This window comes from Osmia lignaria, chromosome 16 (genome assembly GCF_051020975.1).
Source record: "Osmia lignaria lignaria isolate PbOS001 chromosome 16, iyOsmLign1, whole genome shotgun sequence".
Classification (NCBI taxonomy): Eukaryota; Metazoa; Arthropoda; class Insecta; order Hymenoptera; family Megachilidae; genus Osmia; species Osmia lignaria.
The window spans coordinates 3,070,983-3,081,730 of NC_135047.1; the positions used below are offsets into that span (position 1 = coordinate 3,070,983).

The 10,748-nt window shown below is 35.3% G+C and overlaps 1 protein-coding gene across 2 annotated transcripts; it reads right to left on the reverse strand.

Annotated features, from left to right (window-relative positions):
* Positions 1 to 924: 924 nt before the first annotated feature.
* On the reverse strand, positions 925 to 6,703 carry LOC117600763 (uncharacterized). 2 transcript variants are annotated; one of them, XM_034316625.2, is made up of 5 exons: positions 6,650 to 6,696; positions 6,394 to 6,583; positions 5,743 to 6,138; positions 5,588 to 5,671; positions 925 to 5,503 (listed from the first exon to the last, which is right to left on the reverse strand). In XM_034316625.2, the coding sequence occupies exons 2-5, from the start codon at positions 6,412 to 6,414 to the stop codon at positions 3,422 to 3,424; spliced, it is 2,583 nt and encodes an 860-aa protein (XP_034172516.2). In that variant the 5' UTR covers positions 6,415 to 6,583; positions 6,650 to 6,696; the 3' UTR covers positions 925 to 3,421. The 2 variants fall into 2 exon arrangements, with proteins under 2 accessions (XP_034172516.2, XP_034172515.2); XM_034316624.2 differs by having other exon boundaries at positions 6,394 to 6,703.
* Positions 6,704 to 10,748: the final 4,045 nt, after the last annotated feature.

The following is a 10,748-nucleotide window of genomic DNA, read 5'->3' on the forward strand; positions in this document are numbered from 1 at the left end:
CACATTTCTCGAAAGGAAGCATGATCCCTGGTTAATTAACATAGTGTTGTAGAACAGAGGTTCTTCAGATCTTCTCGTCCTCCTTGACGGTAATTGTATTCGCTCTTTCATTACCGTAGATGTTAATGGAACAGGTGGTGTCTACGTCTGCACGAACAGTTTTAGAACCAAAGATAGCTGCGTTGAAAATGGTCAAAGTGCTACATTCAACGATTTCAATTCTAGATCATTGCATCTAATTGCTGATGATAAAAAGAGCTTAATTGATGGTGGTTCTTTATAGAAGACACCAAATATGGATCAATCTTTTTTTTTTCTTTCATGTTGTCATTAACTTTACAAGGTCTCAATTAAAATTCTACACGATGTCCAAAGAAAATACAGTAAAAAAGTAAATGCAATAAAGTTCCTAAGAATAGCATAGGAATAAAATTATTCCCAATTTCCTTGCATAATATCGATCGTCGTGGAACGTGTAACGCTCGTCCACCCACACGTTCGATCATACACGCGGCGAAAATTGTTGCAACACTTGCGAATAAACGAGCGTGTATCGTTCGGGGTTTTGCACAAGCGTTTCATAACAAGGCTCTCGCAGGCGAGGCCGTTCATTCATTCATTTGGTCGAATAAGGTGTACTGGATCCAAATTATTGGAACATTAGCTTGATTGAAGCGAGCTGGGCTCGGCCTGATCGCGCGATCGATTTTCTCCGTGTAAGTACAGCGAGTTGCATAAGTGTTCGTACCATTCTCAATTAGACATACGGGATACTTTTTTCACCACGTGTTAAATACAATCGAATAATTAAGAAAAAAAAATATGAAAAAAAGGATAAAAATGAAACATACTGATAAAAAGAAAAATGATAAGTCTATTTTTAAACACATTTTATTCATTTGTACAATTTATATTATAATTATCGTCGATATTTTATACACAGTATATTCGACTTGGAATTAAATAGATAATTGTTTCCTACGGGAATCGTTTTTTGTGCCAAAATCAAAGCTCGTGAATCTCGACTCTGCTGAAGCTAAAAGTTCTGAGAACTTGGTCCTTTAACAAAGATCCTCTATTATTTTTTCTTTATTAAATTCTAGGGAATGGAAGGAGGTAGTTAAAGAACCTGTCCAATTCTTTCTTTTTGCAAATTCTGAATGGAAAATGCAGAACACTAACTCTTGAAACAAAGTCGAATCGATAAAGCACGTTGAACCTTTGTTTTTGGCAAACACGATTTATTTTTACTTTGCAGCGGAATTCTCGTTTCACTTCGAGCCAGTTCAAAAGTAAATCGAATCGCTTTCCTTTTCTATTCATTTCAAACTAAAATTTATTTAACTTACTATATTGCGTTGATGAATATTCGATAAATCACAGGGTTTGATGAACCGAGTGAAAAAATTTAAATTGAACCCCATAACAGAGATAAGTAATTACATAATTATTTTCTATTACTTACCAGAATTGATACTACCCACTTCGGATCGGAAAACTTAAATGGGTATTAAATAATATTTTAAAAATAAAAATTCAAAGGTATATCCAACATATTTAACTAATCATTGATAAGAATAAAACGACAGAATTTTTTGGTATGATCTTATATTGATCAATTATACTTCAATGTATCGCTTACATTTCTCAAAGTAATTATAAGGAGCTCAAACCTATCTCGTTTAGGTTCGAGTCTACTTAAAAGTATTGCTTCTGTTTCTCGAAATACTTGGATCCCAACTCTAGTGAACAGCCTAAAAATACACGTACGCCACAAAATGCTATTCTTCATCGCATAGGTACGTGCTAACACGTACTCGAACTTTACAATGGTTACTTTCGATTTTAATTACAATACCCATGATCTCCACAGAAACTTTCTATTACACAAGTTGAAAATCAGAGGGAAGAACGGCACGATTCACAATATCCAAGAGAAATATTTCACGTGAAACGCAATGTATTTTTTTTTCAGAAGAATCGCGATGGATTCTGATAAAAATTATTATTACAGTGATTATTATGCATTTCATTAGTAAACCATCTTTGTATTTTGATTGGTGTAACTAGATTAGGGGCCAGGTTGGGTCCGACCCCCTAAAAATGTGGAATGGCCACCTCTTCATTCTAAAATTTTAGATTTAAAAATTTTCCAAGTTCCAGAATTTCAAAATTCCAAAATTTCCAAGAGATCCAATTCATCCCATAAGAAATCCTAGTTACACCAATGTGTAACTCTATTATAATCATTACTTTTTTTTTTTTATTTGGAAGTAGCATTTGTGATACTGATCAATTTATTAGCCGTGAAAGTACGGTAGACAGTAATTTTTTAATTGCATAGAAGCTCGTTAAGATATCGAAGAAGTAAATAAGCTTAGCTTTCGTTTTCATTGGACCGTTTTACAACGAAAGGATCGGTTATTACAGCGAGCTTGTATTCACATCGAAATCGGTTATCTAACCATTCCAATAGACTTATCTTAATTACACTTGTGTATTTCTCTTTTTTTTCCCAAATAGAAGTACGTAAGACATGCAAAGAAAGAAAAGAAATTACGATTACGCTATAACACATTGATTCAAGCCATACATTATAAATAAGTACTAAATCTTGCAAGGAGAGCTTTCCCAACTTTGGTACCACGATTCTTGTCTCGTAACAGAAATCTTATTCCTCGCAAATATATATCTTAATGAGTATAAGTTCGACCGTAATATTGTCAGCTATATTATGCCATATCTATACCAGCACACGCAAGGAAAATGTATTACTCCCTTTCTACTACTCCGTATCAAATGAATTTAAAAGACACATCACAACGCAAAATATTTGCGAGGTGAGCCCTAAATGTAATTGGAAGTAGCACGCGTTATTATACTGCACTATGGAAACCATAGCATCCGACAACGAATCTTTAAATATTGTCTCATTTCAATACGCACGAACGCAATTTCGTTCTATAATATTTAATCGCAGTAACAAGAATAAAAGTTCGTTATCTAATTTAGTTGGGCTATTTTCCGATCTAGAATGATCTATACAAAACTGTAGAGAAAAGAAAAGGAGAAGTCCATTTACACATGACAGAAAGTTGTAAGAAGGAATTAATTTCATGTTTGATTGATTTTAATCAAATTACACGCGCGTTACTTGTAACACATAATTGACTAATGTAAATAGCTAAAGGTGATTGGCACGAAACTAAATCTCATTCGGCAAGCAATAAATTTACAACTGTACAAATAAAATAAATAAAACTCTATGTCTGCAGTGGTGTATAGAATGTTCTTCCCTAAACTACTGATCTTGGTACAGCCTTAAGTTTCACATAGTTACAAAAAATAATGCTCTGTTATCTTTAAAGGAACTCCCTGCTAAAGTATTTAATAATCTTCTGAAATATCAGCTGAAATACTCTTACACCTTTGATCCCACCTTATCCTGGCTCCTCTGAAGCCTTTTATGATCTTTCCTATATTTCTCAATCGTTAGATCAGCATTATCGGTGTTCGATAAGCTTAACGCGACAGGATCTAAACTTGCGGCAAGCTTTAGATAAGTCTCCTCCATTTCTTTAGTGATCTTTACCTCGTAATCAAAATCTGTAGCGTCCCCTTTCTTCAATGTTTTAGGTAAAACTTTCTCCTCTTCAATCGGAACGTCGAAGGTTATTAAATCCTTATCTTTGTCTAGGACCGTGTTATTTACATTCAGTGAAAAATTATTTACATCCTTATTTAAATCTCTCTCTTTGAAACCTTCGACTTTTACCTCCGCGTTTGCGCATTTATTCTTTGAAGAATTCTCGTATAATTGTTGATTATCACCCAGCGGTATAGATTTTGTTTTAGGTTCATTTAAATACAATAGGGAAGGACTTTTGTCCATTATGTTTTCATTAGGCTTTAATTTCGTGTAGCTTGGTACATTGTCCATGTGAACGGACGACTGAACCCATTCGGCTACTCTTTGTAACTGATTATTGTCGTGCAGCAATATCGGTGTACTTTCCTCGCTACTAGTCGAGACCGATCTTTCAGATCCAGAACGAGATAATTTCTTCGAATGAACTAAAGCAGTATTTGGTTTGTTACTTCCGCTAGTGTATAATACAGTTTTATAGTGGCCAGCGTTGTCTAAAAGAATGTTTTTCGATCCTGGTGTCACTCTCACCAGACAGTTTCTAGGACCAGTTGTTCTGTTCTGACTATTAGGTTTTGCGTTACCAATATTATGCAAACGGGTTGATCGAACAACGTCGCTAGAACTGCTAGATGGATCGGAAGTTGAAATTACCATACTATCGCTACTAAAACTTGGACTAGTGGCCACTTCAATTTGTCCAGAATCATTCTGGGTTGTAACGCTGTCAACATTTTTCACTTCAATTAATGTTAACTGCGGTGGCCGATTAGTTTCTTCTTTCGGTCTGTCATTCTTCCAAACCCTATCATTAATTACATCAATCTCTATATCACTGTTGAACTTTTCCCCATTTTTACCGTCCTTATTCGTTTGTGATTTCAGCTTCGTCCATTCGTTCTTCCATAATCTATCATTAATAATATCAATGTGGCTTTGTTCTTTTCCATCAAAGTAAGTTTTAGGATTCTCAGGAACTGTATGGCTGTGATTCGAAGGTTTCTTTTCCAATTTGCTCCAAGAATTTAAATTGAATTTAGCGTCAGCTTGTAAGTCGCATTTTTTATTCCCTCTGATTTGTTTTCCTTTATCAAAGTTTAGTTTACTATTGCTACAAGTATCATTAATCTTTTGGGATATTGCCTGTTTAATCGTGTTTTCATTTTGATTTTGGAACACAATTTGCGCATCGTTCCGACGCATCGAATTCTTTTTATTTAAATTAACTTTTGTATTCAGATTTAAACGAGTGGCGTCCTTTAAATTGTCTACAACTTTACCGTTCTTACTTACAAATTTATCTTTTGTGCATAAATGTTGACAGTTGCTATTCTTTGTACAATTGTTCTGATATTGTACTTTGCTATTGACATTTTCATTCACTTCATGGTACACCGCGTGTACCATAGAATTTTGGCATTCCTTATTTTGACCATTTTTGTCAATATTCTTTAAATTATCCCCATGTTTCTCCACGTTTTGTGCATATTTCATTGCACATTCGTTGCAAGGAAATACACCTTGTACGCTAGTTTGAGTTTCAGCATCAACCATTAAAATACTTCTATGGCATGTACAAGTATCACAATGTTTGCCAAATATTCGTTCCTTTTCCCGATCTTCTAAAACCTTGGCCATTATTGCAGCTGAGACAATATCCACCGGTGGTTTGGATTCATCTGCGTCATCGTCGCTATGTTTATCACCAGCAGACTTAGTTACATTGTATACCATTGCTGTTGGAGGAAATGTTGAGATAGGTACTGTAATACTTTTCACGTCAGGCGGTGTAGCATCATTCGAACGTTTCTTTTGTGCAATATATGTCTTCACTTTTGCTTGTACTTCAGATGGTAACTGAAGATAAAAGACCAACCATATGTTAATGTAATTTTTACACAGTACAATCATTATATATTTAAATTAATTCAAATGGCTTACAGAGTCATATTTTTGACCAACAAAATTGGAAGGTTTACACTGGAGAAGCTGTATTGCTAAATTCACATCATGTCTGTACTTTTCCTGAAACGAAAACATACATTTCATTCATAATTCAATCGAAAATTTATCAGATTTTGATACTGGAAACATACATTATCTTGGGTTAAACGATGTATTGTATAATTTGCATCAGCTAATCTATGAGACAAGGTTGCAATATCCTTGGTAAATGCACTTTTTTCTGTTTCACATTTATCTACAATCCTTAATAATTTATCCTCAAGACTTTGATTTACTTTTTGAACACGTTTATGAGCCTCGTGTAATCTTGAATATTTCTCTTGCCATATCACAAGTTCTTCCTTCAAGGAAGCTAATTCTCCATTTGGAAATTTATCAGCCTCGTTCAGAAACTGTGTCTCCATTGTTACAATATGATTATCCCTTTCCAATAAACGTTGTCTTAAGTTTTCTATCTCTACATGCAAATGCATGTCTCCGTGTTGCTGATCATTTTGATTGCAGTTTACACATTTGCAACCACATTCCTGAAACATATAGTCATAGTTACTAATTTCCTTGCATGGTAACATATATTAGCTACGTACTCCAAGGAGTAAAAGATAATTGACTCTTGTGAAGCAGATTCAGTTTTATTTGCAATATGTTTATTTTTCTCCAATAATTTTTAATTCACAAAAGAACTTATAGCTGCTACTTTCCACCTTTTATTTTTTATATGTATTATATCTCCATTAATTTTTATCACAGTATCATATGTATTTACTGTTATTGTTACATACCTTACATTTTTCAGCCATCATGTAGTACGCAAATTATATTAAAAATGTTGAAAAAATATTTATGAATAGCGAGACTTCGAAATTGGAGCCTCATAACCCTAATGTTCAGTTCGTACAGAAATATGGACAGCCTTTACACGTTCGAACGCAATTTATTTCTTCATAACATTATCAGCCACCGGGTCAATCTCTGTAATAAAATTTGTTTTTACGAAGTTATTAGTGTTTAAAGAAATATTATTTCAATAAACTTTACAATGACAGATTGCAAGTTCCTTGTCGTCTGCCACACATCAATTTAAGTCAATGACTACAGATACAAGAAAACTGGACATGCCTTTGTTCTGGACGGGTCCTAGATGACCCCAGATGAAATTAGGTCTGCGGGTAGAGAGCACAATCGGTATGGCAGTTATGCCTGTTTTAGCACCTCCTTTGAATAAGCTTTGAACAAAAATAATGATAGTACTAACATCTCGTAACATATGGGTTGAAAATCGCTATCTAAAAAAGAAATTCACGCATCAAAGTCCATCATTATTATTAAAGAATAAAGAATAGCACCGTAGCTTTCTTCTAGTGTAGGTTTTATCTGCCTCCTGAAAGTAATTATTAATCATTAGCAATTTTTAGAGTGATCATTCTTGTAGGTTCGAGCCGCCGCCCCTATAAGGGTTCATAATTAATTAATTAGTGACTGGATTCTTACAAAACCTATATTAGAAAGTCGTTACAAGTATGTATAAAAGTTCATAAATTATTTCTAGATAGGCCCATTTTTGCCGGTAATGTCACCTCGCTGCATGCCGAAAAATCATTAAAATAATTATTTAACAAATTTAACTTCAATTACCTTGGAAAATAAGAGTCGAAAAAGAGTCGAAGAATATTTGTAACTGTTATTATTGTATAACGTTCAATAACTAATTGATAAAAATCAAATTTATATTAAAACACAATAATCACTTCTTAATATTGTATAAAAATTAAATAATTCAAACAAATTTACTGGATATCCGTGTATAAAAGTTATAAAAATAATAAATTTCAATAGATATAACAATAATTTAATTAACAAACAATTGTAAAATTAAAAATAGTAATTAAATAAATTTGAATAGAATAATCAAACAAAATTTTGCAATATACCCACGCAAATACTAAAGAAATAAACAATTTAAATATATATAACAATAATTTGATTAATAAACAATTGTAAAATATAAAATAATAATTAAACAAATATCAACAAATATCAGATAGAAACAGTTAAATGTAACTGGCCGCGGAACCGGTGAAGCGGATCATCAAGCTTGATTGGGCGCGCCGCGACCTGGAGGAAGGTCAAATCTAGTCAGTCTTATCGCGGCCGCCGAAGGATACGGATCGAGCTGTCAAACATATACCGGTACGGGTTGACACTATGGATATTCGTGCATGGATTTATCAGTGTGTTACCACAAGTGTTTCTGTGTGTACCTATGGTGTTTCCTATAGTGTTTCCCATGTGTTTTGGCATATTTATACGGATTTATTAGTGGGTTTTATGGAGTAGTACCCTTTGTGTTTTGGCATATTTATACGGATTTATTAGTAGGTTTTATGGATTGGTACCCTATGTGTTTTACTATATTTTTGCAAATATTTTATAGTGTTCTATGGTTTTGATCTTCGAGTGTTTTGGGATGTATTTGCATGTGTTTTACCGTGTTTTATGGTGTAGTTATTCCCATATAGTTTTGCATGCATATTTTTGAATTATCCTATGTATTAGCATATTAAGTACAACAAATTGAGAGAAAACATATATCGTTCATGAATCGTGATTTTTATGCTTTCAGATGAGTGCTTTAGCCAGTGGGGATACCGTTTCCTTGACGAGCCAACAGACGAGCTAATAAGATGCGTGGCGAGTGCAGTAGTGCAAGTCAACGATCGGTGAGTCGCATGCTTTAAAGTTCCTCCGGTTCCCATCATGTCGTAGGACGAATGGTCCGTAGCGACACGGGAATTGGTTGTAATTTTTATTTTTTGAGCGAGCATAGTGACCCACGAATATCACTGTATCATTTTATACAATGATAATCGTGCAAATTGCTTTTTTGTGCATTTTATGCCTTAGCTCAGGATAGGGTTTTCTTGTACATATTTACATATATAGATTTCGAGTTTAAAAATGTAGAGAAGTCGGATGACCCTCCGACTTCACAATACATTTTCCTTTTTATATGTACAAGAATTTATTTCGCGATGAGCGGATTTCAATATCAAAGTAATAAGCATGAATACTATTAATTATTATAACTACTTACTTTGATAACGAAATCGCTCTTGAAATTGAAACGTTTTTCCGATTTTACTCGTGAAATTGGCATCAGTTTAGTATATGGGCTGGCCCCCAGGGGGGTCAGTATTTGCTCTTCAAGCATTGTATAAAGTTCCCCTTTTGAACTTGAAATTCATTCTGTCACGTTCACGGTTCTCGATCCTAAACACTCATCATTCGCACTTCAGCCTCACATAATCATTTATCCACCCGCATACTCTTGTGTAGGGAAATATTACCCCGTTAGGATTTTCAAGTTTAAGTAGTGTTGCGAAAAATTTTCAACGCGAGGGTAAATATTACCCCGTTACGATTTTCAAGTTTAAATAGTGTTGCGAAAAATTTTCAACGCGAGAGTAAATATTACCCTGTTAGAATTTTCAAGTTTAAGTAGTGTTGCGAAAAATTTCCGGCGCGAGAGTAAATATGACTATACACTGACTAGTATTCGGTGGGAATCCTTTTGGTTTTTATTTGAAAAAATTAGTTACAAGGATTCCGCGGCATAAGACCGTGAACACCACCTCATGGGAGATAAAACCATGCATTACTAGGCCTTTGCAGGCACAGCCATAGAGTACGGAACATTTAAGTATGTTGCAACCCATACGCTAAGCTGTCTTAAAGTCCTTTTGCCTATACTATGGGCGTCCACCACTCGAACTCGTTGGATGCAACGTGTTCGATGGGTGGGTAGCGCTCTTAGCGAAGGGGTGCACCCTGCCTGGGCCTAGAGCCTTAAACAGGCGGGGTGGGTGGTATGTAGCGTCGGGCGTAAGTCCAGGGGGCCTAAGAACCTCCGTTGCCAACTGATATTAGCAGTGGACGAATGTTTGAGTCATATTTTCTTAATTTTGCTTTTCAGTATTTGCTCTTCAAGCATAATTTAAAGCTCCCCTTTAGTCATGTTGCTAGATCAGGATTTTCTATTTTAATTAGTGTTGCGAAAAATTTCCAGCGCGAGAGTAACTATGACGATGCACTTACTAGTATTCAGTGGGAATCCTTTTGGTTTTTAAACTCAATGTTTTATTTAATTAATCAAATTAGTTACAAGGATTCCGCGGCATAAGACCGTGAACACCATCTCTGGGAGATATACCCATGCATTACTAGGCCTTTCAAGGCGCAGTTTAGAATGTGGCGCACATCCATATGTTCCATTTAATAAACTGCAGTCCTTTTGTCTATACTATGGGCGTCCGTCAATCTGACACGTTGGATGCAACGTGTTGGACGGGCGGGTAGCGCTCTTAGCGAAGGGGTGCACCCTGTTCTAGGCGGGGTGGGTGGTATGTAGCGTCGGACGTAAGTCCAGGGGGCCCGAAAACCTCCGTTGCCAGCTGATATTAGAAGTGCACCATTTTTGCGTCATAGTTGCTCTATTTTGCTTTTCAGTATTTGCTTTTCAAGCATTATAGAAAGCTCTTCGATCATACTTCAAATTCATTCTGTCACGTTCACGGTTCTTGACCCTAAACACTCATCATTCGCACTTCAGCCTCACGAACTCTATCACATAATCAATTATCCACCCACATACCCTTGTGTAGTGAAATATTACCCCGTTAGGATTTTCAAGTTAAAGTAGTGTTGCGAAAAATTTTCAACGCGAGAGTAAATATTACCCCGTAAGGATTTTCAAGTTTAAGTAGTGTTGCGGAAAATTTTCAATGCGAGAGTAAATATTACCCCGTAAGGATTTTCAAGTTTAAGTAGTGTTGCGAAAAATTTTCAACGCGAGAGTAAATATTACCCCGTTAGAATTTTCAAGTTTAAGTAGTGTTGCGAAAAATTTCCGGCGCGAAAGTAAATATGACTATACACTGACTAGTATTCGGTGGGAATCCTTTTGGTTTTTATATGATAAAATTAGTTACAAGGATTCCGCGGCATAAGACCGTGAACACCACCTCATGGGAGATAAAACCATGCATTACTAGGCCTTTGCAGGCACAGCCATAGAGTACGGAACATTTAAGTATGTTGCAACCCATACGCTAAGCTGTCTTAAAGTCCTTTTGCCTAT

Bases quoted from the DNA above. Each gene is read 5' to 3' on its own strand.
- LOC117600763 (XM_034316624.2), bottom strand. From the start codon at position 6,414: ATGATGGCTGAAAAATGTAAG. The intron at 6,139-6,393 runs GTATGTAACAAT...TATATGTTTCAG, and splicing joins TGATGGCTGAAAAATGTAAG to GAATGTGGTTGCAAATGTGT. The intron at 5,504-5,587 runs GTAAGCCATTTG...TTTTATCTTCAG, and splicing joins TTGGTCAAAAATATGACTCT to TTACCATCTGAAGTACAAGC.